The 26,693-nt window shown below is 44.8% G+C and overlaps 12 protein-coding genes across 12 annotated transcripts; 3 read left to right on the forward strand and 9 right to left on the reverse strand.

Moving 5' to 3' along the window:
• Window positions 1-912: 912 nt before the first annotated feature.
• On the reverse strand, window positions 913-1,729 carry VTP01DRAFT_9856 (uncharacterized protein; the record flags this gene model as incomplete). Its single annotated transcript, XM_069389127.1, has 2 exons — window positions 913-1,126; window positions 1,365-1,729. The coding sequence occupies 2 exons, from the start codon at window positions 1,727-1,729 to the stop codon at window positions 913-915; spliced, it is 579 nt and encodes a 192-aa protein (XP_069240275.1).
• A 443-nt stretch (window positions 1,730-2,172) lies between these two features.
• On the forward strand, window positions 2,173-2,896 carry VTP01DRAFT_9857 (uncharacterized protein; the record flags this gene model as incomplete). Its single annotated transcript, XM_069389128.1, has 6 exons — window positions 2,173-2,307; window positions 2,374-2,410; window positions 2,471-2,523; window positions 2,580-2,619; window positions 2,676-2,704; window positions 2,780-2,896. The coding sequence occupies 6 exons, from the start codon at window positions 2,173-2,175 to the stop codon at window positions 2,894-2,896; spliced, it is 411 nt and encodes a 136-aa protein (XP_069240276.1).
• Window positions 2,897-3,131: 235 nt separating this feature from the next.
• On the forward strand, window positions 3,132-5,772 carry VTP01DRAFT_9858 (uncharacterized protein; the record flags this gene model as incomplete). The annotated part of the gene is made up of 14 exons (XM_069389129.1): window positions 3,132-3,328; window positions 3,386-3,425; window positions 3,500-3,525; window positions 3,594-3,604; window positions 3,705-3,715; window positions 3,780-3,828; window positions 3,885-3,960; window positions 4,030-4,036; window positions 4,215-4,345; window positions 4,419-4,489; window positions 4,557-4,608; window positions 4,668-5,129; window positions 5,193-5,593; window positions 5,672-5,772. 14 exons carry the CDS (start codon window positions 3,132-3,134, stop codon window positions 5,770-5,772), a joined length of 1,635 nt encoding a protein of 544 aa, XP_069240277.1.
• Window positions 5,773-5,846: 74 nt separating this feature from the next.
• On the reverse strand, window positions 5,847-6,861 carry VTP01DRAFT_9859 (uncharacterized protein; the record flags this gene model as incomplete). Its single annotated transcript, XM_069389130.1, has 9 exons — window positions 5,847-5,906; window positions 5,964-6,047; window positions 6,106-6,222; window positions 6,295-6,315; window positions 6,392-6,439; window positions 6,498-6,518; window positions 6,586-6,628; window positions 6,687-6,744; window positions 6,816-6,861. The coding sequence occupies 9 exons, from the start codon at window positions 6,859-6,861 to the stop codon at window positions 5,847-5,849; spliced, it is 498 nt and encodes a 165-aa protein (XP_069240278.1).
• A 321-nt stretch (window positions 6,862-7,182) lies between these two features.
• Window positions 7,183-9,569, reverse strand: VTP01DRAFT_9860 (uncharacterized protein; the record flags this gene model as incomplete). The annotated part of the gene is made up of 2 exons (XM_069389132.1): window positions 7,183-9,318; window positions 9,396-9,569. 2 exons carry the CDS (start codon window positions 9,567-9,569, stop codon window positions 7,183-7,185), a joined length of 2,310 nt encoding a protein of 769 aa, XP_069240279.1.
• Window positions 9,570-9,727: 158 nt separating this feature from the next.
• VTP01DRAFT_9861 (uncharacterized protein) lies at window positions 9,728-10,221 on the reverse strand (the record flags this gene model as incomplete). Its single annotated transcript, XM_069389133.1, has 3 exons — window positions 9,728-9,936; window positions 9,996-10,039; window positions 10,121-10,221. The coding sequence occupies 3 exons, from the start codon at window positions 10,219-10,221 to the stop codon at window positions 9,728-9,730; spliced, it is 354 nt and encodes a 117-aa protein (XP_069240280.1).
• Window positions 10,222-11,652: 1,431 nt separating this feature from the next.
• On the reverse strand, window positions 11,653-12,974 carry VTP01DRAFT_9862 (uncharacterized protein; the record flags this gene model as incomplete). Its single annotated transcript, XM_069389134.1, has 6 exons — window positions 11,653-11,991; window positions 12,062-12,172; window positions 12,241-12,365; window positions 12,425-12,566; window positions 12,626-12,816; window positions 12,875-12,974. The coding sequence occupies 6 exons, from the start codon at window positions 12,972-12,974 to the stop codon at window positions 11,653-11,655; spliced, it is 1,008 nt and encodes a 335-aa protein (XP_069240281.1).
• A 639-nt stretch (window positions 12,975-13,613) lies between these two features.
• VTP01DRAFT_9863 (uncharacterized protein) lies at window positions 13,614-14,005 on the reverse strand (the record flags this gene model as incomplete). Its single annotated transcript, XM_069389135.1, has 2 exons — window positions 13,614-13,814; window positions 13,895-14,005. 2 exons carry the CDS (start codon window positions 14,003-14,005, stop codon window positions 13,614-13,616), a joined length of 312 nt encoding a protein of 103 aa, XP_069240282.1.
• A 1,330-nt stretch (window positions 14,006-15,335) lies between these two features.
• VTP01DRAFT_9864 (uncharacterized protein) lies at window positions 15,336-15,855 on the reverse strand (the record flags this gene model as incomplete). The annotated part of the gene is made up of 4 exons (XM_069389136.1): window positions 15,336-15,373; window positions 15,446-15,552; window positions 15,619-15,676; window positions 15,798-15,855. The coding sequence occupies 4 exons, from the start codon at window positions 15,853-15,855 to the stop codon at window positions 15,336-15,338; spliced, it is 261 nt and encodes an 86-aa protein (XP_069240283.1).
• A 169-nt stretch (window positions 15,856-16,024) lies between these two features.
• Window positions 16,025-19,569, forward strand: VTP01DRAFT_9865 (uncharacterized protein; the record flags this gene model as incomplete). The annotated part of the gene is made up of 13 exons (XM_069389137.1): window positions 16,025-16,144; window positions 16,204-16,303; window positions 16,369-16,442; window positions 16,528-16,684; window positions 16,744-16,887; window positions 16,946-17,070; window positions 17,133-17,237; window positions 17,293-17,796; window positions 17,862-18,203; window positions 18,265-18,579; window positions 18,633-18,782; window positions 18,858-19,157; window positions 19,216-19,569. The coding sequence occupies 13 exons, from the start codon at window positions 16,025-16,027 to the stop codon at window positions 19,567-19,569; spliced, it is 2,790 nt and encodes a 929-aa protein (XP_069240284.1).
• An 84-nt stretch (window positions 19,570-19,653) lies between these two features.
• On the reverse strand, window positions 19,654-20,568 carry VTP01DRAFT_9866 (uncharacterized protein; the record flags this gene model as incomplete). Its single annotated transcript, XM_069389138.1, has 1 exon — window positions 19,654-20,568. One exon carries the CDS (start codon window positions 20,566-20,568, stop codon window positions 19,654-19,656), a length of 915 nt encoding a protein of 304 aa, XP_069240285.1.
• A 446-nt stretch (window positions 20,569-21,014) lies between these two features.
• VTP01DRAFT_9867 (uncharacterized protein) lies at window positions 21,015-26,661 on the reverse strand (the record flags this gene model as incomplete). The annotated part of the gene is made up of 4 exons (XM_069389139.1): window positions 21,015-21,100; window positions 21,166-24,029; window positions 24,090-26,127; window positions 26,181-26,661. The coding sequence occupies 4 exons, from the start codon at window positions 26,659-26,661 to the stop codon at window positions 21,015-21,017; spliced, it is 5,469 nt and encodes a 1,822-aa protein (XP_069240286.1).
• Between the last annotated feature and the right edge of the window lie 32 nt (window positions 26,662-26,693).

The following is a 26,693-nucleotide window of genomic DNA, read 5'->3' on the forward strand; positions in this document are numbered from 1 at the left end:
ACTTATTGAACAATAATAGCAAGATTCGCTCTCGCTTCGGCTTCAAGGACGAAACATTGCTTGCTTGTTCCTCGCTGCATTGGGAAAAAGAACGCATTACAATTCCCTTGCTTCGCGAGCTTGCCAAATCCAGAGCTTCTATGTTTTCAGCTAGAAAAAGTATTGTCATTCGAGATAAAAATTTATGTTCATTGGAGAATAGAGCCTATCTTCTGATGATATATTCTCCCACCAAGCGCTAGATAATATCACACCCATTCCATTACGTTGTGTTTTGTGTGACTGAGCAAGATATCAATAGCCATACTAATGGACGAAAGGGCTTGTGCACTGTCGTAAGCTCCTATGTAATTCTGAAGAATCATGCTGCAGATATGTCATTTGTGAAGACTCTCTGGAGCAATGATGGTGATTGAGGTGCAGGCGAAGATATTAGATTCCATTTCCACATGCAGAAGGAAAGCCTGATTCCTTTTGCTATCTGGAGATCGTTCCTAAAGACACAAAAGAGCATCCTAGTGGGAGCAGGTCCTCCTTTCAATTAATAATGCGTATGACTCTGTCTTATAGAGAAGGGGTTTGCTTCGGGTAGTCATTCTGAGGCAGAGGCACACACATACGGTATCATGCATTAATGATGGAATCTGCTGCGTAATACGTAGCTAAAGTTTGATAGCATCGTCTTTATTTTCAAAGTAAGTGTAAAGTATGTGCTATGCTTGGAAATGATCTTTGGTTTCAGCTTGTCCGCAGATCTGACAACGTCCAGAATCGAATATGTGTGGTAGTAAACGGCGTAGGGTCACGCGATCTGGAAGAGCATGGTGAGCATAGCGGGAATAAAATATCTCTGGCCGTATGCGGAGTAGTCATCTTCCAAAAGAAACGCCAAGAACGGGCTTTTCCGATTGGTCATCCCAGCATTAGGAAACTACGCCGAAACTCTTTGTTGGTAAGAAATTCCAGATCCATTCCACCACGGGTTACTGGTTTCACAATTAAATCGCGTTGTGGTTGCGAAGAGGACTGGTGTTGAGAATCCATTAAGCGTCTGAAAAACTGTTTCAGTTGCCTTGTTCCTTCAATGGTAGCGATATTGAAAGCCTGAACTTGGAAACGTTCTTGCCTTTAAAGCACAGTAGAATAAAACCCAGAACGTGACTTAGGGGTTATTCCCTAGATAACCTTTTTTATAAATCTACCCCATTTTCTCACCCTACCTTATTTCGCATAGTTTAACACCTTTTCCAAAAATGAAAGTTGCTGCAATTTGTCGTTTTGGTGTATAAATGTATTATAAAATTTCACTAAATGCGACATTACTTTCTGGAAAGAGTGTACTAATTTTTTATAAAGACTCTTACATTCTAGCAAAGAGAAGATCACGTAGCTCACCTTGTGCGGAGCCGAATCTTGGGGCCATTCGATCTGTCCAGAATATACATCGAGTGAACAGATGTCGGATGCAGGACCAGTTGACTTGTAGGCTCAATATATTCGCAGTGCAAAAAAATGTGCGGAATGGACCTAACAGCTTAGCTGCATGGGTACGCAGCTTTGGGAAGACCAGAGGGATAGAGGCAGTGGGAGTATCGCAAGCCGTTCGTAGGACGTATGCCAGAATGGGTAGTGCCAAGGGGTTTGAGACTGCGGAATAAAAACCTAGCAGCGGAAGAAGCCAACGCAGTTGCAAGGCAGAGTGTTGAAAGACAGGATCTAGGATTGCCATACTGCCCTCAGATCGTGGACGAGCCAAAGACTCAAAACTGATGCGAGGAAAGGCACCATTATTATAAATTGACCAATGATTGAGCGAATAAGGATACCACCATTATCACTTATTGCATGCTGAGCAATTTGCTGCAAATCCAGCAGGTAACGCAATATCTTCTCCAGGAAAGCTCTTCTCTTCAAAAAGCAAGGTCGTGGAAAAATCATTGACCACAAACTGATTACTATCAGTTTTAACTCGAGCATCTGTGAGAGCAGATTGTTGCAACAGAAATAAGGCTGCAGTTTGGCCTGACAAAGTTTGATAACACCAAAATAAGCAAGAAGATGGTAATGGGTGAAATCATTTGTAAAGATGTCAGACGAATCCAATGTGACCTCCGCCCCCTTTTCGTTTAGTTTGGAATACTTAAGCCATTATCTATATAACGAGAAGAATACATGATTACGTTTTGCCTTATTGTGAATCGACAGTGCCAGTCTCGTTTTGCACGGTACTACGGTGGCATTCCTAAAGATCGTTCGGCCTTCGAGCGCGATGTTGCGCGACGTTGCATTATCCGAAAGCCAGGACATGTAAGCTCCCAGGAGGGCGATGGCAACGATGAGCTAAACTTTCTTACAAAACCCGCCCATTCACAGTGCCACTTTTTCTCAACGGATGACGTTGGCAAAATTGGTACGTGAAAGTTGCCGGTTGTTGCTTTAGGACCCAAGCTTACGGGGAATGATGGATTAGTATTCCGACGGTATGCGTCGCTCTACTTCATCTTTGGGTGTGACTCAGAAGAGGTAAAAAAAGACTCAAGGTCACGATGGACAAACATTGAACAGTCACCTTTGTGTAGAACGAATTTGCACTACTCGAACTCATTCAAAACTGTGTGGGTAAAGTAGCATGTCTAGTCCTTATGGTTGGTATATCCCTGACCCCCATTCCATAGAAACAATGGACGCCTATTTCGAGAATGTGGCAAGTATATTGCACGCAGCATCTCGTGAGAAAGAGTGCAGACATCTCATTAGCGTGCGACTTTTTGACTTGCAGACGGAACTTGATTTGCTGTGTAATCTTGAAAAGGTGCATTGGATCATGGACGATATAGTTGCCAAGGGGCTTGTTGGTGAAACCAACCGCGAGCGCATATTGGAGATAAGGCGATAACGTTGCAACTGATAACAACGGTGGCAAAAAAGTCAATGCTCTGCACTTTCTCGGGATAGCTGTTGGCCAATTGGAGCACCCAATTAATACTTTTTCCGCCATAGCCCGAAATTGGCTTGTTTGGAGAGAAAAAAAATTGTCTCTCAGTCATTTTTCTTTCCCGCCTTGTTTCCTAGCAGTTCCAAGAGGGACACTCCATCCTTTTTTTCCGCCTTTTTATTACACAAAGAGAGATATGTACGAAAAGGAAGTTGAGGAAGGTATCCACTACAATGTGGGCGGCTCCGAGAAGATCCAGGACGAATATGCATACCGTCCTGAAAGTCATCTTTCCTTCAATACCCAACGCACACACAGAGACCTCCAAGAAGGAACCAAACGCGGACTGGATGCACGCCACGTCCAAATGATCGCTCTTGGCGGGACTATTGGGTAAATGACCGTCGTGTATACGATATTCCAGCGGCATGGAACTCATCGTGCTCTTAGTACTGGTCTTTTCCTTAACTCTGGCACCAACATTGCAGCGGTAAATATGACAAATGCAGAGTAATTACATGATCTTGCAAATGATGCTGATCTGAAGAATGTATATTTTCAAAGGCTGGTCCGGCTGGTGCTTTCATTGCGTAAGTTCACTGATAAATATCATCTGCAATGTGTAAACAGCTCACACATCAGATCAACTGATACATAGATACTGTGTTGGTAATATTCCGTCTCACACGACGCTGAAGCAAAGCTAAAAAAATAGCGTGAGAGCAAAAACTCTAACTGTATCTTGATTTTTTTTGTTGCCGAAATATAGTTGGTTTCATGGTAAGTCATCTGCAACTTTAAACTTTCTTCTGCATATGGTTGCTAAGTAGTTAACTGTCTGCAGGTGTACTGTATCATGACGAATCTTGGAGAAATGTCATCATTTATGCCCGGTAAATACTAACAACATTTTTGCGGAAAATATTGCGACTCATGTCTGAAAGTCTAGTATCTGGATCCTTCAACCATTACGCCACTCAGTTCGTTGATCCTGCGCTCGGTTTTGCCCTTGGTTGGAATTATTGGTATGTACGCGTGTGAAATTACGCGTGAGATTAGATGGTAGATCGGTTCACTAATTTTGTACATAATAGGTTTTCGGTAAGACGAAATATATGCTCAAATCGATCAATTATACCATGTGACTGAACTACGCATCGAATTCTTGACTTTTCTGTCTTTTAGTGGGTATGTAACACAGATACAGAGGGAACAAATTGAGAGTGGGTGGGAAAGGAAAAAATAGGAAAATGGGCTGATTGTGTTGCCAATCTTTTAGTCTGTCACGATTGCTACAGAGCTAGCTGCTGCTGCAACTATTATCAAATGGTGGGCATATGTCATGCCCGATCCTGCATGGTCCACGATCTTCATGGTGCTGATTCTCGGCGTCAATCTCGTTGGTGTCAGGTAAATCGGTGATTGTATGACAATGGAGTTGAGGATGATAACATGCTCACATGCACTCTATTTCCTAATTTAGACTGTACGGTGAACTGGAATACTGGTTTGCCCTTATTAAGATCCTGGTCGTCTTGATGTTCATTATTGTTGGTGGGTCACTCTCTGGGAATTGCATCTGAGATGTATATTATTAACTGCAGCTGTTCTACGATCTTAGGTATTCTGGTATCTGCGGGTGCTGTCGGTGACAAGGTCCCAATCGGCTTCAGGTAAGAAAGGGCTTTTCGTTTGCAGTTACACAATGTGACGGTGACACATGCTTTGTCAGATACTGGGATGATCCAGGTGCCTTTGTCAACGGTGCTGTCGGTACTGTCAGTGTCTTGCTATCCGCAGGTTTCTCATTCCAGGGCACCGAGATTGTTGGTATCACTGCTGGTGAAGCCAAGAACCCTTCCAAGACTTTACCTCGCGCTATCAAGAACACCTTCTTCCGTATAGTCTTTTTCTACATTGTTACTATCTTCTTGATCGGTCTCTGCGTGCCTAGCGACGACTCCCGTCTCTCAAACGACGATGGTTCTGCTGCTACAGCTTCCTTCACGCTTATCTTTGAGCTTGCCGGTATCAATGGTGGGGCTCACTTTGTCAACGCCATCATCCTGACCAGCGTACTGTCCGCTGCCAACTCTTCGTTGTACACCACTGCACGTACTCTGCTTGGTTTGGCCCGTGACGGAAATGCGCCTTCAATTCTTGGCAAGACTAACCGATTCGGTTCCCCGTTCTGGTAAGTTTTTGCAAAGATATCTCTATACGATCGTAATGTTCATACAAAGGCAAAATTTCACAGGGCTGTCTTGCTATCCTCCATTATCGGCTTTGCATGTGTCTTCGTATCCATTTACAGTGCATCAGCTGCCTTTGAGTGGTTTTTGAGCATCACAGCAGTCACAGGTTTCATCTCTTGGTGGGGTATCTCATTTGTGCACTGGCGCTTCAGACGTGCATACGTCAAACAAGGCCGTGATGTCAGCGAACTTCCTTTCCGCGCGTTCGCTTATCCGTTCTCTAACATTTTTGCATGCACCTTGTGTGTTCTGATTATCCTTGGTCAAGGTTACGACGCATTCACTCCAGAGTTCGACCGCATAACGTTTGTTACTCGGTATATTGGCCTGGTGCCATTCTTCCTGTGCTATGTCATTTACAAGTTTGCCCGCGGCACAAAAGTTGTGCCCCTCCTTGAAGTTGGTAAGTGATAAATCGTCCGACATAGTTCTTTTTTTTCTTTTTTCTTTTTTTGCTATGATATTCACAGCAAATACTTAGATCTTGACACCGGACGTGTCACTCAAGAACAAATTGAGGAAGCAGAAGCTGAGCTCGCCAATATTCCATGGTACAAACGCATTTTTGCGTGGATCTTCTAAATATGGACATGTATTGTAAATTGAATCTTTATCTCTTGATTATTCAATACCTCCGCGTACTGTATTTTCTTTTTCTACCTCTCCCCTTCCTTGTAAAGCATATAAACTTTCAAATCATCGACCTGGATTCCCTCCTATCTTGCTTTCCCATAAATAAACATGGCATTTATTATTATTGCTATTTTTTATACGCTTTCATCGTGAAAAGCCCAGGCTGTCTTTTTCGGAGATGTATGTGCACTTTTTACATAGAGATCGTTGTCTGAAGGTAGTTCCTGTCCACTAGCGGTCAACTAACTCGTTTACAGTGACGCACACATGAAGTGGTTTTACCTTCTTTGTACAGCTCGACAGCATGGACTGGATCGAAAGGCATACTTGCGCTACGGTTTGTACAGGTGACCAATCTTTGTAGAGGATATTTAAGCAAATGTGACCGTTTGAATATATCTAAAACGGGGTGATGATAGCATTGTAAGTCTAGTTAGAGTAGATGCGATGATCCGATAATATATAGCCTACACTGCTCACAGGTTTAGATTCCTAGTCCTCACATACAGCCGAAAGCAAAAAGGTGAAAAAGATCTTACTGTGGATGAATGGGAATATATGGCCGTACGAACATGACCTCTGGAGATTCTAATGGGTACGTTGGTGTAAACCGAAACTTGTAAAGGACAGGTAAGCATCCTGTGTGATTGAATCTGTCATTTCTCTCTTTTTACCTCGAGTTTGAATTCCTCTCCCTGTATGTATTGTTAGTATGCTAATGATATATCGTATTATTTCATGCGAAAGGAGAAAGGCACTAACCTCGTATAAAGTGCCCGGCGCTCCCTTTATTCGCAAGAACCACCTGTGTGGTTTCCACTGGTTAGCAACCCAGTTCAGCCGCTGCGTCTTGCGTTTCACACCTTTTAAAGTCATTGGCTTCTTCAATGGTGACACCTTCTGGCGGATTCGTGTTCAACTCTTCAAGCGGAGCCAACCACCATGTGAGAACTTTATGCAGAGACATTGATCGCAAAAGCACAAGATTTTACCGCGAAGCTCCTTTGTTAATCGCTTTGTAAAAAGCGGCTTGGCCATGAGTGTTAGACAAGATGCTGCCGGTTAATTACAAAAAGGTGAGATTGTTGTTGTTGCGGCGCAGCAAGAACAGGATCGTAAGTGGAAGAAGAGGGCAAATGTTGCTGATGTTGAAATTCCTCGGAAGTACATAGCGCAGCACTGAATCATAACGGTTTTCTAAGAAAATGCATGAAACTTCATGGCTCAGTGAGCGCTGTGAGATCTAGTAGTTGTGATCGGAGCAGGATCCATCTTTGTTAAAAAGCTTCGAAGCGGCTCGATATTTTTTCAGGCAGGAGAGAGATCAATTGGCAAACGGAAAAAAGGTCAGTGACTTTATTAGAGTTCATCGTGCAGATCCTCCATCAACAAGTCCTCTATTTCATCCTCTTGTTGTTCTTGCTTGAGGAACTTCTCTTCTTCCTCCTTCTCCTCTGACGTCTTTTCAGGCGCTGCCTTGACATTCACCTTGACTTGCTCCTCCAGCGAGGCGCCTACACCTTTGCGGATAATCATTTCCACACGCTTGGTGAATGCATTCAGGTCCTTGAGTGGATAGCCACTGCGGATAGCAGTGGTTTCAAACAGGACAGTAACGAGGTCGTAAATATCTTGATCGATATCCTCATTCTTTGTACGTTCCAACAATGTCTTGATAATAGGATGATCAGGGTTGATTTCCAGTGTCTTCTTTTGGTTCAACATAAAGTTGAGCATCACATCGCGCTCCTTTTGGTTCTGGCCCTGAGCAGCCATCAAGCGTTCCATGTGGCCAGTGAGACCAAAGTCGCTGGCGACAATTGCCATAGGAGAGGTTGTTAAACGCTTGGACAAGACGACCTTGTCAATGTGATCCGAGAGGGTTGTCTTGAGCCACTCCTTGAGAGGCTTGAAAGCCTCGTCGTCTTGCTTACTCAGTTCCTCCTCGGCGTCCTCGTCACCAAATTTGAGATCACCCTTGGCAACGTTGACGAACATTTTGCCGTTGTATCCAGGCATTCTTTGGATCAGCATTTCATCGATAGGATCGATGAAATATAGCACCTCGTAGCCGCGAGCAAGCAAGCGTTCCAAAAATGGGCTTTGCTCTACCTCGGAAACTGACATACCAGCAAGGTAAAAGATCGATTTCTGACCACCCTTGGCACGGCTAATGTAGCTATCCAGGCTGACACCAGGCAAGCTCGAATCGAAGGATGATGGGAAACGAAGCAAAGTGGCCAACTTTTTGCGATGGATATCCGATTCAATTGCTCCATACTTGAGTGCAGCACCGAATTCCTTAAAAAAGGCACCGTATTTTTCCTCATTCTCTTTGGCAAGTTGGCCAAACATGTCCAATGCTTTTTTGACCATATGCTTGCCGATACTGCGCAATGCACGGTGCTTTTGCAGTGTCTCGCGAGAAACATTTAACGGCAAATCGTCAGCATCCACAATGCCTTTCAGGAAAGACAACCATTTGGGAAAGAACTCGTACTCGTCAGTGATAAACACCCGTTTGACAAACAGACGGACGTTGCGTGCTTTCTCAGCAAGATTCTGGAAGAAATTGGGGTCGGCCCTGGGTGGAACATAGAGGATGGATCGAAACTCGGCATCACCTTCGCCCTTGAAGTGGGTCCATGTGAGAGGCTCTCCGGTTGTATCCTTGGTAAGAGCGCGGTAGAATTCAGTGTATTCTTCGTCCGAAACATCCTTGCTGTTACGCATCCAGATAGGCTTCTGAGTGTTGACGAGCTCCCAATCGAAGACAGTAACCTTTTCTTCTGCCTTGCCCTCTTTCTGTTCGTTATCACCATCTTCAATGGTCTCTTCTTCCTCTCCTTCCACATCTTCCTCATCTTTAGATACAGTCTCCTCGTGCGATGACCACAAATAGATCGGGAAATTGATGAATTCGGAATACTTTGCCACTAGGTCCTTGAGAACGTCCTGATCCAAGTATTCCAGAGCGTCGTCCTTGAGGTGAAGAGTGATCTGAGTTCCGCGACCAAGGGTGTTACCACGAGGATCTTTGGCAATAACAAAATCGTCCACGGCCTGGCTAGACCAAATGTATTGATCTTCATCGTCGTTGGATTTCGACGCAACAGTGACCTTGTCCGCAACTAAAAAGACGGAGTAGAAACCGACACCAAACTGGCCAATCTGGGATACATCGTCCTTGTTCTTTTCTAGCTTTGCCAGGAACTCGGATGTGCCAGACTTTGCAATGGTGCCGAGGTTCTGCTTCAATTGCTCGCGGGTCATGCCAATACCGGTATCGGTAATGATGAGAGAGTTAGTCTCTGGGTCAGCAGCGATCGAGATACTCAGTTTCTGGTTGCCGGCCATTGCGGACGGGTCAGTAAGGGCCAAGAAACGGATCTTGTCAAGAGCATCTGAGGCATTGGAGATCAATTCACGCAAGAATATTTCACGACTCTTGTACAGAGAGTTGATAATGAGACTCATTAACTTGGATATCTCGGTCTGCGACAATTTGATTGTGCATTAGTATATTCGTAAAAGGAGTATTGACACCTCGCGAATCCGTTGAAGTTCCGTACCTGGAAGGTAAACTTCTCAGTATTCCCCAAGTGTTCGACCTGATCAGGTGTGAATCCCTGAGTGCGTATGTCGCGATCGCCTTCAAAGACCGTTTGCTGATCTGCGTAGACCGACATGGCCGTGAGGCCAAGCACGGTCAGCAGCAACAAGGCCAAACAGAACCGAAGCTTCATGAAACAAGGAGAGCAGTGAGAAAGAGAAAAGAGGAGAACACAAAAGAACGCGATAACCCCACACGGAACAGAGGCTGCTTTATTCAATTCAGCTTTGCGCAACCCGACAGTTGTCAAACATTCATTGGACGATGCTGGGAAAAAGGCAAACTTGCATGCTATCGAGCAGTGTTGGCCGCTGCTCTACTATTCGTGAGCAATCTGTTCTTCTCTTGGAAGAATGTCTCAACAGCTTGATGCGTCTCGCGCGTGCGTGTCGCGAGGTTTCGAGCTTGACTACCAGTCGTGGATGTAATGCTTAATAGTCCGCTGGCCTTCGCATGTGCCTGGAGACTGTGCAGGCTTGCCAACAATCGCTCATAATCAGCTATGCAATGTAAAGTTATGAGCTGAATATTACAGAGTCGCCGTGAGAGCGATGACTACCTTGCATAGCTGAAGTTTCATACGGCGTCCATACCGCCTTTTCACTGTCGAGAATCTTTAGGTCAATCCACTGCAAGGTTTCAAATGATCAAGAGTAAACAGGTTTCTCTACCCTTTACGATTACATTTTTTCAAAGAGCTGTTGACCTCTACGCTCAATCTCAGACAATTGTGCGATCAGAGTAATAAACGCCGTGCGATATTCCTGAGTCGCCTTTGAGGTCATTCAAAAAGGAATGAAAGGAGCATGCGTCAAGTCCGACCGGTCCGGGCAGTTCGACAATTGCAGCTTGTTACTACGGGCAGACCAAGAGCAAAAGAGCACCCGAACTGCTTGCTTTTTTCCTTTCTGCATGTTTAAGAAGATTTTTGGGCAACATACAGAAGCTTTATCCGGATTTTTCGCCGCAAATTGTGAACTTTCTGCTGCTTTATTGGTGCGCTCGAAGCAAGAAAAATACAATGTTTGTGTGCCCAATAATCGCCTTTCATTGTCAATATCCTTAAGATAGTAATTTCTTTTCTCAATGAACTGACCAAAAAATCGACTATGTACAGTAACGAAACTGCTACCAGGGAGTAAAAACGTCTGAATGAAAAGACGGTTATCAATTGACAAGGGAAGTCTATATGGACTAAGAAACTACCATTCACACAAGCTAGAATTCCACCCCTTAATATTTCTAGCAGGTATTAGCATGTGAAAAGCTTTTTTGGGATTTTATAAGACGTATAAATGATTTCATCCTGTTAATGAGGCGAAGTAGACCAATACATGCACATGGTTCCAACAAGTGCGTGACAGTAATATGTAGCTATCTATGTACAGCGACAACGTCTACATCAGAGTATCCAGGAAAAATGACTATGGCAGAAACCGGAACACGGTGATGGTATCCGTAGCAACAGTATCCAAGACAACCGTCTCCGTGGTAACCATGTCCACGAACGTAGCTGTGGCGGTAATAGAATCATGGCGATAATATTGACGAGAACTTTGGACCGGGCACACCACCTCTCATATGATGTACGTACATACGTATCCCGTATGATTTGGGCATCTTGGTACTCTACGATAATAATAATACATAATTGAAATGACCATAGGCGAAGAATATCTTGTTACACACACAGTATGCAGTAATGGCAAGAGCAAACACCTAGCTCGATCTTCGCTCTGGTACGCCTGACATTTGCCAGAAGCAAGTCAGAATAACTTGTACATATCAGATTCTGAGGCTCGTGAGATATGCTACATATTCAGCTATCTTCTCATTTGAACCGTGCGCGCGAGGCTCGGCTTAATGACGATGAGTTTCTGTGTTGCATATAGATTGATATTGTGTGTGAAGAAAACTCCCGCGTCCGGGACACCGCGCTGTGTTTTTGCTCCTCCTTTTTTCCCTCCAACGCACTTCTCCTCCACGTCACATGCTGGAACTGGTTAGCGCTCTACTTCGCTTCCTCGGCTACGTTTTTCTTGCGCCCATTGCCGTAGCAATCGTGTTAGACATATTCGTATATTGCGTCCGACATGCCAAGCAAACGATCAGCAAGAATCATACGATTAAAGCTGAGTGAAAGCCAAAGTTACGAAAATGACCATGCTTCAACAAAAACAATCGACTGGTTGCCTTTGACAATCTATCATCAGTATTTACAGTACTCTATACAAGTGCACCGCTCTAATCTCATCAACTTCATCGTCGTTCAACTCGGTCTGGAACCACCCGCTCTCGTAATCTAATTTAATTTCTTTCACCCAACCGCGCATCATTTTCGTAGCTGGCAACCCAGCTTCCTTGAGCTGTTCCTGCAGTGAAGGCAACGTTACCAGCAGCAAGCCTGAACGCTTGGATGTTTCCCTTTGAATAAACTTCCAAATTTCTTGCTGCACCGGCAACTCGTTGAAAAATTGAAAGACATTGTTCATGATGACAATGTCGGCCTTGCCGTTCAATAACTCGGGTGCTTTCTGGATATCTTGACAGACAATCTGCGTTGTGAAATGTTTACATTTGTAAGCATCTCCGTAATAACGGAGCTTTTGTATACGAGCTACTTGCCTCTACACGTTCTTGCATCTTGTACTTATCAATAATATCCCGTTGAAGTTTGCAGAACCATTCATTGATTTCAATACCAATCAACTTCCGCGCTTGGGAGAACAGGAATCCCTATATATTCAAACAAGAAATGTTAAGCAAGTACGTGATTACTTGATAACTGAACAGATACTGCTTACAGAGTACAAAACTGCACCAAGCCTAGATCCAACATCGACCACAACTTTATCCTTGATCTTGTTGGCGAGGACCACTTGATACAAGAATTGCAACTGCAGTACAGATGCAGAGTGCGAAATGAAATCTAACGTTGCCTCAACGTATGAGGAACATATTGTCACTTGATTTCGATATTACACTCACTTAATGGCATCACTCGACGAGACTGACAATCGAGACAGTAGTTGCGTGAAAGTTTGCCGCTATCGCAAAGTTCATCCACATCTTCTTCAGAAAACAAAAAAGCGTCTACGTGCACCGTATTGTTAGGGTTGTAATCTGCATACTCCAATGTGTGTTAAGCTAGGTATCCAATATCATCTCTAAAGAAAACTGGCCACCTACTTCTTTGCTATCTGGAATCTGTGTCTTCTCTCCAGGTGCCTCGGCAGATATAGGAACACGTGTTCGCAGATCTTTAATGATCCGGGCAAGCCGTACCATTTTAGCGTCGCTCACGAGCTGCAGGCCCGCGTCTGTATCTTCCTCAGTTTGTATGGAAATGTCGTGATCATGTACTTGCTTGTAGTACTCGTCTTTTTTTAAATCGATCATTACGGCATGTCTTTAGTCAAAGCATCAGACGGCAGTTACCTAGAGCTGATCGAGCAAAACTATCAAACTCGTGGAATTCTGAGGCATTCACTTGCGAAATGAGCTGTAGAAAGCTCTCCTTTGCTGCTTCCAAAGACATATATGTCAAAGGCTAAACAAGTATATTGTTTTCCCGCCTTAAGCGGGATCCACGCATCATGTCGGGGCAGAGTAGACGCGGGCAAAGGGAAAAGACAATGTAAAAGAAATTACATCTTTGAAAGGGGGCGGCGCACCAGCAGGCACCACCCCGGACGGAGGGATGCTTCTACATACAGAGAGGAGACTTGCTTCGATAGAATGATATGCACTTGCAAGCAAAAAATACTTGTCATGCCGCACAACACGCCATAGAATATGAATACGATTTTGGCAGACAGCTTGGAAAATCCGGAGGCAACCATGTCTTTCGGTGACTTGTATAGCGACAGAGCCCAGGGGAAGACGCCAGAGAGCAGAGAAGCTGCATGCATAATACGGTCAAGAGGTGTATATAAACGTGCTTCAATCTGCATCAACGGGTCAATCGTTTGCAATCTTAAAAGATTTGATGTTCTAGCTTACCATATCATTTCTCTTCATTATTTCTGTAAAAGATAAAGAGAAAAAAAGAAATATACGGGGATTGCTCATTTCATACGCATCTCAACTGTTATCAGAGACAATGCTTACATCCGGAGCATCGAATGCTGTTTCCAGTACAATATTTTTTGTGAACCTGCCCAGTGACATGTAAGGTCTACAAATCTTCTGTGCCGTACCGTATGTACAGCGCTATTTGGAGCTTTCGATCTTCCTCCAGGAGCTTCCATGGAACGTGCTTACCTCTAAGTCTATTTCGTAGGTGTTCAAAAGTATATTTAGATAATACATTGCGCCGAAACAGAGTCGCGTGTCTCTCCCAATCCTGGTTTTGCATCCACCATCGAGATTCCAGATTCTATCGAAATTCCAGATTTACTGTTAACAGCAAGGGGATAATATTTCTAGGTCATCGGATACACCTTATTGATTACTTGCGGTTTTGAAGATTCGTCGATATTGAGGATAGGGAAGTCTAAATTGTCGCTGTATCATGCAGCTTCGCCATCTCTGTCTGGGTTCCAGAGCCGTAGTCTTAAGATTAGGCATTGTAGGCGAGAACGATCCAAATGTGAGAATAGGACGATGTATAAAGTCGGCTATCAAAATGGGCCTCTGCTCATTAATATGATCTCGATAATTACCCACTGTTATCGAGAATGCAATCTACTTTGTAATCTATATATCAACTGACAGCACTCGATGATAATATACCGCAGTATGACATGCAACACGTACGCATCGGGACTGTTGTAGATGCATAGTCAGCTGGAACATCGAACATGACCGGTTTCACCACAATGGTTGTAACGTCATTGGCGCAGTATTTTGGAAGAATAACATAAAGTTGGAGACGAAATGCTCGAAGCGAATATCAAAAGAAGAAACTCCAGCTGGTTCGTCTTTCGAAGCTTTTATACGCATGCAGTGAAAAAAAAGAAATATGGAAACCTATGCGAAAGCTTGACATTTCTGGATTTTAACGATCCAAAAGGAAATCGAGCAACAAAGAAGGAATTGCATCCTTTCGCGTGCTAGGTTCAATAAATTTCAGAATGAATTCGACGTTTGGGCAATATTTTCAGTGAATTCCCTGTTTATTCGGACCGGCGCTCGATGGAATATACTCTTGATTTGCTGTTGGCGCTCCATCCACTCCTGAGATCGCTACAGCCTCCAGAAAAAAAAGCGATTTTTTCGAATTTGAGGGCTCCACCGGCCAATGGCAGGGGAGAAACGCTTTCCAAACGCGGATTTTAGCGCTCAAAGAGAAAGGTTTACACAGGTTATTAAGTAGTTGGTGATAGAGTCTGTGTTTAGAGATAAGGAGAGAGATACTTTTAGAGAGTAAAAGAATAGAAGAGAGATTTTTTCTTTGAGCATGCTCGCTGCACTTAGCAAGCATGTCCGCTTTGACTCTTTTGCATAGGAAAAAATCGTAGGAATCATATCGATAAAGGGAGAGAAAAACAAATGTAATCCCACTTGAGATACTGGGTTAATGGTCAAATGGTAGTAAAAAGGAATGATTGTGATCTTCAGAGAAAGCAAAGAGACGATCATATGTAACTTCGATTGAGCAAACGAGAATCAGGAAGCCGAAGTTGTCGAGCAATAATGTATACATATCGGTTTGATGCCGGCAATGATATTACCATCTATTTACTGCTGTCGTTATCTCTTTAGCTTCCGTTAGCTCAGCCATTTCTGCCTTCGTAATGATCATCTAAGCAGAAATTACATCAAATGTAATGTGGGCGCTTTCTTTACTTCTTTTTTACACTCTGCTACGTGAGGATCATCATTCGCATAGATGATATTTTCAACCAGCAAATAAAGCATGTTATGCATACAACGACGATTCTAGTAGTAAACAGAGCTAGTACCTTCCTTGGGAGGCCATTATGCTATAAGGATCTATAATACCGAGGTTGCAAACTGATCGTTAGGTATCTGAATACAATGACGTCTTTATCTGTCCTTTCGTACTTGTCCGTATAATGAAAACAAATCGACATGCAGGACTCTCCAAATCGGGGTTGTGGACCGGTTGAAAGCCATCATACGAGCTGCTCGTATGTGTACGTGCTGTGTATCTTCATGTTCCAATTGTTTCCTTCCATCAGATATGGTGAATCGTGCGAACATACGAGTTCAGTTACCTTAACACCCTTGAACCAGGAAATCTTCGGATGATGCACCACAGACCCCTTCCAGCCCCTAGAATCTTTCAATGCTACATATCATGGACAATCCAACCTGTTGCTGCGTGAGCGGGGATGCAAGCACAAAGGTTTTCACCTGATCCACAGTGCTTAAAAGTCGATGTTCGACAGAACACTAGAAGGACAAATGAAAAGTGAACAAGATGGCGAGCGTGAGAGTATGTGTGTGAACATGTCGTGTAGCAAACGCGTACAAGAAGGACCGGTTCCTGAAAGTTACGCTCTTTTTTAATGGATCGAGGACCTCTACAGCTGCTTGTGCGACCTTACGCGTCAAACAACCTTTCAAAGTCCACCCTACCTTGCTGCATCCCCGGCTTCTCTTTTACTTCCCTCTCTCGACATGTCCGGGAACAGCATCAAGGTCGTGTGTCGATTCCGGCCTCAAAACTCGCTCGAAATCAGAGAAGGAGGTGTCCCTATCATAGACATAGCAGACGACGGAACCCAGGTTTCTTTAAAGGTAAACGGAACTACGTCCGCCTGGTTCCGCTGAGCTCCCGAATATAACGGAGAGTTTAGGGAAAAGACTTTCAAGGTTCATTTGCATTCGATAAAGTTTTTGGTTCCGATACCAAACAGAAGGATGTCTTTGACTATTCTATCAAGAGCATCGTTGATGGTACGTACTGCTTTGACTGGACCGGGCTTGGTAACTGAGCTTTGTATCCCCCGGGGGTTGCGCAGACGTCACTGCTGGTTACAACGGAACTGTATTCGCTTACGGTCAGACTGGTTCCGGTAAAACGTTCACAATGATGGTAAGAGAGGAACATGTAGTGGATAGGGAGACTACAAGTTCTTTTTTCTCTATGGAGCGATCCGCTGATAATACGTTGCAAAAAGGGAGCAGACATCGATGACGAGAACACCAAGGGTATCATCCCGCGCATCGTCGAGCAGATTTTTGCCAGTATCATGGCTTCGCCCAGCAACATTGAATTCACCGTTAAAGTCTCGTACATGGAGATTTACATGGAGAAAGTCCGCGATTTGTTGAATCGTAGGTTTAGCTGCACTGAATTCTGGGCCGTTCTGTTTTTTAAACTTAATTTCATGCAGCTTCGCAGGACAATTTACCTATCCATGAAGATAAGACAAAGGGTGTCTACGTCAAGGGAATGCTTGAAGTCTATGTCGGATCAAGTGAAGAAGTATACGAAGTGATGCGGCGCGGAAGTAACAATCGCGTTGTCGCTTACACGAGTAAGTTTTACCTTTTTGCATACGGTCGCAAACATCCGCTAAAATCACCAACGCATAGACATGAATGCTGAAAGTTCACGCAGTCACTCCATTGTCGTTATCACCATCACGCAGAAGAATGTCGATACCGGTGCAGCTAAGAGCGGTAAACTCTATCTTGTCGATTTAGCTGGTTCGGAAAAAGTATGCAGCTTCTTGCCGACGCTAAAGTCCCTCAGTCAGATGCACTTACTGTCCGAAAATAGGTCGGCAAAACTGGCGCATCAGGACAGACCCTCGAAGAAGCGAAAAAGATCAACAAGTCATTGACAGCCTTGGGCATGGTCATCAATGCTTTGACTGATGGCAAAGTAAGGAATTGTATTGCGTATTTTTCCCAGCTGCGTTATTAATTAACGATACTAGTCGAAACACATTCCTTATCGTGACTCAAAATTAACCAGAATCCTTCAAGAATCGCTCGGCGGTAACTCGCGCACGACTCTTATTATTAACTGCTCGCCTTCATCGTACAATGAGACTGAAACTCTTTCAACTCTGCGATTTGGTGTGCGAGCAAAGACAATCAAGAATAAGGCCAAGGTGAATGCAGATTTGTCGCCTGCTGAATTGAAAGCGCTCTTGAAAAAAGTCAAATCCGAAGCTGTCACCTTCCAGACATACATTTCAGCACTTGAAGGCGAAGTCAATGTATGGCGTACAGGCGGTACTGTTCCCGAGGATAAATGGGTCACTATGGAGAAGCTCAGCAAAGGAGACTTTAAATCGTTGCCTCCTGCGCCTGGTTTCAAGAGTCCAGTTCAAGAAGAAATTTCACGACCAGCTACACCTGCTATAGTACTTGAGAAGGACGAACGAGACGAATTTATGAAACGAGAAAATGAATTGATGGATCAGATTGCCGAGAAAGTACGTCCTATTTCTACTACTCTATCGCTATTATGATGCACTAAACCCTGCTTTTCTGTATGTAGGAAACAGAGCTCGCCAACAGAGAAAAATTGCTAGAATCACTAAAGGAAGAAATGACCTATTACAAGGAGCAGGAACAGCTTGTTACCAAAGAGAATCAACAAATGACATCGGAGCTGAGTGAGCTGCGACTCCAGTTGCAAAAGATTTCCTATGAAAGCAAGGAAAACGCTATCACTGTTGATTCTCTAAAGGAAGCCAATCAAGACTTGATGGCAGAACTCGAAGAACTGAAAAAGAACCTTGCCGAAATGCGCTTGGCGAATAAGGAAGCTTCTGATGGTGAAAAGGAAAAGAAGAAGGCCGAAAAAATGGCTCAGATGATGTCCGGTTTTGATCCTTCGGTATGTATACAAACATGCATTAAAAATATCATTTGTTCTCTAAGTTTGAAACATTCGACAGGGACAACTTACGGAGAAAGAACGACAAATTCGGAATGCTTTGCAAAAATTGGATGGTGGAAATGCTAGTAACTTAAGCTCTGATGAAGTAGCGGCGTTGCGCCGCGATTTGGCGGAATCCAGGGTTCTCTTGGAACAGCACAGCAAGACTATCAATGACCTCGTATACGAGAAAGGAGCCATCGAGAAGAAGAAGAACGATCTGGAGGCTAGACTTGTCACTTTAGAACAGGAATACGAGGAATTGCTTGAGAAATCAATAGTTGAAGAGGAAGCCAACAGCAAATCAAAGGCTGACATGTCCGAAGCCATCAGAGTAAGCAAATTGTAACTATGAACTGGTAGTGTTACAACTGAATTGGATGACAGAGTAAACTCGAGTCGGCCCACAATGCCAAGAAGGAACTTCAACAGAAAGAAATCGATGAACTCAAGAACGAATTGGAGCGGAAGAATAGAGACCACGAGAAGCTCAGCGCCGCCATGGCCGATCTCAAGGCAGCTAACGAGCAACTTCAGGTAATAAGCGCAGAAACTGCTTTTAGCTAACATGTATGACATAAACATTACTAATCTATTTAACACTTTGTGAAGGCTGCTTTGGCCGAACAACCTACGCAGGCAACAAACGGCGAGCTGTCCGAGAAGGAGAAGGACCTTGAACGCATGCGTAAATCAATGGCTCAGCAACTTGCAGACTTTGAAGTGATGAAGAAGGCTTTGATGAGAGACTTACAGAACCGCTGCGAGCGCGTCGTGGAGCTAGAGATGTCGCTGGATGATACTCGTGAGCATTACAACAATGTTTTGAGAACTAGCAACAACAAGGCTCAGCAAAAGAAGATGGCTTTCTTGGAACGCAACTTGGAACAGCTCACCAACGTCCAGAAACAGGCAAGTTTATATCCTTGTGACTCAGCAGCTATAAACTAATGCACTTGTTTGCTTGCAGCTCGTTGATCAGAACTCGTCTCTGAAAAAGGAAGTGGCCTTGGCAGAGCGAAAGCTGATTGCACGGAACGAACGTATTCAGAACTTGGAGGCATTGTTGCAGGATGCGCAAGAAAAGCTTATCATCCAAAATGAGAAGTTCGAGGCGCAATTGCAAGCAGTACGTGAACGACTTGAGCAAGCACGAACTCAACAACAAAAGTCGCAAAACACCATGGCAGCACTCAACTTTGGACGTATTGCCAAACCTTTGCGTGGCGGAAGCGCTGCTGCTGTGGAAAATGGAGATACCCCATCCTCCCCTGTAAGGGACAAACGCACTTCTTGGATTTCCGGATTCATGAATTCGCGATAATTATTTCCTTTGCTACAGAAATCAATTTTGTTACCTTCTGTCTGTATTTACTTTTCTGTTTTATTGACTCAATACAATATGAGATTATGATACATAAGCATGGGTATCGCGGTCCACATCCGACTCGTTCAACGAACTAGCAATATCGCGCAGATCATCCAGTAATTCAGGCCACCCTTCGAGACTGTCAAGGACCTCGGAAGCCCACTCTCGGTCATCGGGTTGACGCCATCGAGGTGTGGTTACGACTTCAACAAAACGGTCGTATGCATCATCGCTAACATCAAATCGGGGTTCGTCGTAGTCTACGACATAACCAGACGGTCCCTCTTCCAAAATAGAGTTGCGTCGCGCAGCGTTGCACAACTTGGATGATGATGGTGCGAGGGACATAAGCTGCTTGGCCTTTCGGAAGAAAGCAGGACACGAGTATTGCAAATTGTCCTGGATGTCCGGATGGTCTCGTAAAATTAACAAATCTGAAACCAATGTACTACCGCGACGTTGCTGCTGTTGGTAGTTGTAGTAGGGACCAGCAGCACTTGAACGGCGGCTAGGTGGTGTAGTTTCGCCGCTGAAAAAGCTGCCTGCGTCGCTGCTCGTATCTTCTTCGTCTTCATCATCAGCCTCGTCCTCGTCTTGCTCATTGTATCCAACGCTTTCTTTGAATTTTGTGAGAAACACTGGGTTGTTTGCTAGAAACACCGAAATGGCACCCATCCAATCTCGGTCGCTAATTTCTTCCCGCGGACTAAACAGGATAGCTTCAAACTCTTGCCAGGCTTTCTCGTCTTGAGTTTCCCGGATGTAATTGCTCAACGCATCAAAGAATTGAGCATTGTACTGCACAAGCGATCGCATTTCCCGCGGTCTGTCCAGCAATGCGACTAAAATATCAGACTGGATTGACCGCCCGCGAATATCCGCGCTTTTGCGTCTCTGCGCCGGTTCCCGGAAGCCGTCTCTTGTTGGCGAGAGTGGATGCACTGCAGAGTACATTGTTTGTCCGAAAGAAACAGGAAAATAAGGCGAGGGTTTAAAAGAAAAAGAAACAAGAAGAAAAAAATTAACGTGGTGTGAAAAAAAGGAAGATAGCACAGTGGGTTTCGTCAGTTCCATGCAACTCCCATGTCATGCAGCAAAGCGATCAGACGTGCTGAGTTTCTATAAGCAATGCTGTCAGTCAAGTCATGGTCTGAGTACACTTTATTTAGCATGGTTGGTAAGATTAATGGCTCCTTTTAAAGACTTTGGTACAGATCATTCGATTATGAAGCTATTTTGTATCTTGATTCTCCATTCTGAGCAACAATGCGTGTTAAACCTATACACGAAAGATCGGACACTCATTTCATTTCTCGGCAACTGCCAATGTATGTATGCATAATAGATATCACATTTGGAATTGATATTAATCGTACAAAAGATATGATGCCATGGATTAATTAAATTGAAGAGTCGATGATGCTGTTAATAAAGTCCTTTTTGATCGTCAAGTCAACGCCAAACAATTGGGATAGTTGAATGCGGACTACGCAGAATGCATATTCAATGAACAATATATTCTTTCAATTTTCTTGTTGCAGCTTTTCTTACCTTGTTTCTTTGTAAGTGTCATCAGATTAGATGTAGCCAAGATACGGCGTACTTCTCGCTCAATTTCGTCGTCTTCAGGTAACAATGGCTTGTCCTCCTCCTCTTCCGCACGCTGAAGTACGGCCACCGACAAGTCTACAGAAAAGTTGTCTGGCTTTTGCTCTGTGAGATTGTCGTCAAGAATGTCTAGTCGTGGAAGAAGGCTCTTGATACTGTGGCTACTTTGACGGCGTGTTTCTGGAGGCAGATCTTCCAGGATATATGCGGTTTCTTCTGACGCAACCGATTGTGTCTCGAGGAGCTCTTGCTCGTAATCTTCCCATTTCTTTAGCGGGATCATCTTGATATCAAATTTCTCATCCTCTGTTACGATGATTTGCTTCTTCTTGTCGCCTACAACGACCCGTGTGTTGCCCCAAGAGAAATCGTCAAAGTGCCAGAATGCATAGATAGGAATGAAAAAGCTAAACACAGGAATAGCAAGCAAGTAGATAACCATCCATCCAATATGCTGCCACTGGCGTTTGAAAATAAATATCAGTGCTTGTAACCCATATGCTCCAGCCAGCATCCCAAGAGCAATCACTGGCAAGGGGCCTATACCGGAAGCTGCAACGTAGATAAGATAGACAAGATAAATTACAGAGGATGGCAATGTGATGGTGCCAACAAGATCGATCATAACAACGAAACGCATAGACAAGCAGCAAAAGCCGCAGAGTTCCGGGAGCAAAAGGAGCTCGAGCAGGTTGTGGATAGTCGAGTTGATCCAACGTCGTCGCTGCGACAGCAGCACATGCCAACGATCCGGTGCGACTGTGCGGCATCGTGCGTACGGAGTAAACACCATCTTGTATTGTGGAAAGGTTTTCATCATAAGCGTCGTCAAGTATCGATCCTCGCCGAGGTGTAAAAGGTTCTTCTTGTGCAACGTATCGACCTGGTTGTCAGAGTACCCGTGGATGATGGCAGGAGAGATTATAAGCGGTTCACGTTTACCAGGAGTGCGGATGCGATACATGCAAAAGCATCCAGGAAGACATGTGACGGACCCAAACAATGATTCGAAGGCCTTAACGAGGTGGTGAGAAATGTAATATTCGTAGACTTGTATCCGTGTGGTCCATGATTTGTCTTCGTTGCACAACTCTGTTTCACCGCACAGACCAATGATCCGGCTATCGTGAAGCATGCATGACACCAATCTCGTCAATGCATCTGGATATACTTCAGTGTCTGAATCAACCATGAGGATATATTCATACAGAGCAGGGTCGACGCCAATGACATGTTTGAAATGTCGGTATAGCTCCAGCTCCAAGGGTGTCATGGCAGCGTTGAAGTGTACTTTGTTGAGGAAATCCATGCAAATGATCTGCGAGTCGCGCTTGCCACGGTTTCCAGGTTTTGTTTGTTCAGTGGACTTGCCCACTTTTACAACAACAATGTAAGGCACAGAGTGTCCGCCGTGGAAGTAAAGTCCAGAATAGACTTTGCCATAGTTGAGCTGCTTCGAGCCTTCACCGACCGACTTGAACATGACCGGCTCCGGATCGTCCTTGTCGTCATGACCTAGGATGTCGAGCAATATCCGCGGCGTTGGCTTGTCGTTGCCGCTACCGATAATCATTCCGTCAGCAATCAAGAACAGCAGCTTGCGCTTATCGTCGTACATCATTGTTGTTAATGAATCAATAGTTTTGCGCAGCGAATCTTCGTCTTCTGTGTAACACGGCACTTGACAGATAACAAACTTGTCTTGATCTTCTGGTGTCGGTGCGCCGCCAAACTGGAGAGCAGCCAAAAATTTGATGACAATCACGAGGCTCATGACGCACGCAAAACTCAAAAGCAGATAATTGACAAACGTGCATCGCATCGAATCGCGAAAGTCGAGACGTCCAATGTAAAATGCATTGTCCAGGCACGCCATATTCTGAGCTTTTGCTTGTTCGTCAAGCTGCTGGCTGAATTTTGCCCATTCTTGAGTTGCATCCTTGCCACCGTACTTTTTGAAAAAGTTCTCGACTACTTCGTCCAGATAGTGATAGTTGGGGACGCTGCCGCGAGGATATCTGCGCGCTGTCGCCATGTAATCGGTGATATCGTATATTTTACCATTGATTGACAGTGCAAGTCGGCCCCAGCCTTCAAAATCCTGCCGCAGTTGCTTTTCAGAGACGACGAGGTCGCCTTTCTGGAAAGTATCCATTTTTGGCAAGAAGACATCACTGTACCAGTTGCTTCGAAGTAGATCGGCCAACGACTGGTCGGGCTGCTGAGGTCCTGAAAAATGAACAAATGGGCCGAGAACGATAGTTTCATTTGGAGTGACCGTGACACTTGCATCAGTCACTAGTCCAGCGCACGCGTTCGTTAACGGTGGTGGGAAGGTATATGATAGATCGCGTCCAGCTAGAGGCTCAAGCGTTGACTTTGTTGCCATATATGTACTGCTTCCGTGGGTGTTGGATACGAACTTTGTCATATCGTAGACCTTGCCGCGGACGCTCACCCAGTAATCAGTGATCGTTTGATGGTTACTGACATCGTTGGATGTGAAAAGATATTCGGTACCAGGACAAAGCACTGGGCCGAGACCGACAATGAAAAAGATAATACTTGCAGAGAATAGAAAGATCAATAGACACAGCGTAACTTTCTCGCGCCATGCCATTTGAACGTCTTGACGCTGCATCTTCCCTATCCATCGCAGCAAAAATGAAGGTATCCACCAGGTACAGAACCAAACGAATCGAGCCCACCATTGACGCATCCGAGTGATCGGTACTTCCTCGACAAGTTCTTCTGGCTGCACGCGATGGTCTACTACCATCTTACTCATATCCATGTTGGGACCATACCTGCAGCCATGCTAAGCGTCCATTTTTTTCATTCGCTTTTGATCCATTCTATTTACTTACATATCTATGAACCCATCGTGATCGTCATCGTCGCCCCACTGACTGTGCGTAGCTTCGCTTCCATGATGAATATGAGTCTGACCATCGTAAAAGTCATAATCGGTGCGTGCTTCACCGTGGATATCATCAAAGGGGTCACCGCTATCTACCGATGTCTTTGCAGAGCGCTTCTCAGCTTCTGTTTCTGCCTCGGCCATTGCAGCAGCAGCAGCTGCTGCTGCTGCTTCCTGTGCACGCTGTTCTTCAGCTTCTTGTTCAGCTAGTGCCTGGGCCTCGAGCGCCGCCAAGCGCTCTTGTTCCTTTTGTCGGATCCGCGCTTCCTTCTCTAAAGTGCGCAGATGGTTCTCCAGATCACGCCAGACATCGAACGATATCGCCAAGTACGTGGCGCTCAAGACAACTTGGTGCTCTGTCCACTGCATCACATGAATCAATTTGGAAACCATGTCATACTCGTTCTTATTTTCTTCGCAGTTGGTGACTTGTTGATCCACGAAGGGTAGCATATTTGTGAGGAAATAATAGCGAGATAAGAATTCGGCGAAGGTGAACGGATACATGTAATCAGACTGAGGACGTCGCGCGTAATCGACAAGACGGTATGCTTCCAGCTGCCACTTTACATAGTCTGCATCGAACATGCTCGGCTTCTGCTGTGCGTTTGGTCGGATGTGAAAAACTTCAAAGATATGCATTGTTGATAGACAATTTACGAGGCTGTCTATCCGGCTAACTGCTTGGTCGAGCACTGTCGCCATCTTTGCAGCGATAATGGCTGATTCTTGGTCATGTAATCTGAGCTTTTTCTCGCTTTCCTGATGCTGTTGATATTCGGTTCGCAGCCATCGTTCCGGTAAAGAGTACAGCTGCGCCTTGATGATAGTTCGTTCGTCTCGAGGATGGGTTTCCGTGGAAACGACGGGGCTCTCAAACAGCTCTCGCAAAAACGCATTGGTGCAGTTGTATCTAAAGAGCAGAATGAAGTCGGGTGAAAGTGCGTCCAAGTTTCCTTCGAGCATGCCCTCAACAGAATATTCCACTGGCCCAGCAAAGTGCTGGATAACGAAACCCGAGGCCGCCTTGCCTTTAGCACATCCATCCTTTTTTAACAGAAGGTTTAACAAATTGGCGTCGGTTGCATCGATGGCATACGACTGCAGTCTCTCTGACTCCGCGTTGACCAATGTCTTGATTCCCTGATAGACTGGAAGGCAGCTTCCCGAAGCATCCGGATACTCGAATGCACATGCAAGTGAAAATTGGCGGATGCGTTCAGTGCAAAATTGGGTGACAAGGTCGTGGAACATGTATTGCTGCTGCTGCTGTTGTTGTGAAAAGCCGATCGAATCGAGTGTAGTTATACAATGCGATACTTGTTCAGAATGAGCCAGCTTGCTGTTGAGAGTATCAACCATCCACAGTACAAGAATAGAGTACAATGCTCGTGCTAAACCATCGCGCTGAAGCGTTGCTGTTTCCACCGTCAGGAACGCAGTGCAAAACTCTTTGCCCAGCAACTTGAGTTTGTGCGTTAAGGTCGCTTCGAGCTTCGTGGTTGCCACGCCAAGCGCTGCTGCGACTAACGAAAGTGTGTCCTTGTTTTTGACACGGCAGGACTCTGACGGCGTGGAGGATGAATTGAGGCCCACGAACTGGATGTTTCCCAAATGCAGAATAGCGGCCAATAGCTGGCAGATTTGTGCTGTTGCTTTGGCTTTGATACCGCAAGTCTTTAATGCCTCCTTAAAGTCGTTGAACGCAATCTCGTCATTGCTGCCTGTAGGTCGCTGATTACTCGTGTCTTTGAGGTAATAGAAATGATCTGCAGGGTGGCTAATGTGTAAAGCAGCCTTCTCCTGCGCCGTAGTGCCTGCCAAAAGCTGATAGAATATGTCAAAGTTGGCTGGGCCACGCGTTACTCGTTGTTTGTCAAGTAGGAAAGAAGCCGTGTACGAGCCTGCAATGCGTCCACGCTCGTTAAAGTATAGCGTGTTGAGTTGTGCTAACCTCGAGGCTGATCTGTTGTCTGCTGATGTAGCTGTACCAAATGCTCCCAGAATTGTTTGTACAGCAAGTATCTGTCTCTGCAACTTGGTCTCGCGTCGAGTATGTGTTGATAACAGAAGTAGCGTCTTGAGAATATGGAGATGTGTTGTTGACTTGCCGGATCCTGAGATGCCACTGTTATCAAGAAAAGAGAGAATTTTGTAAGATGCAGGTGATGCTGTGTCTTGTTTCTCGTATGTACTTGCCTAAGCAAAATGGCAACATCCTTTTCTTTTCGACGCATTACATAATATGCCCGGGTTGCAAAATCGTATATATGCGGTTCTACACAGGATGTGCTGTTAGCCAGATCCTTGTAGCCATTGTTGATGTAATATTTCAGAGTAGCGTCGTTGAGTAGTTCAAGGTGTTTGTATGGATTCACTACAAGCAGACGGTGATGACCGAGCTGTGTATATGGCTGATCCTGTTTGAATCGCTTATGTAATACATCGCATATGAGCTCGGCTGGCTGTGAATGGAAAGCATCGTTAAATATTCGGACAAGGTCAGTGTTACTGCCCATTTGCAAACAGTTGCAGAAAGGAGAGAGAAGGA

Source organism: Rhizomucor pusillus (genome assembly GCF_041956525.1).
Source record: "Rhizomucor pusillus strain CBS 183.67 unplaced genomic scaffold VTP01scaffold_7, whole genome shotgun sequence".
Lineage (NCBI taxonomy): Eukaryota > Fungi > Mucoromycota > Mucoromycetes > Mucorales > Lichtheimiaceae > Rhizomucor > Rhizomucor pusillus.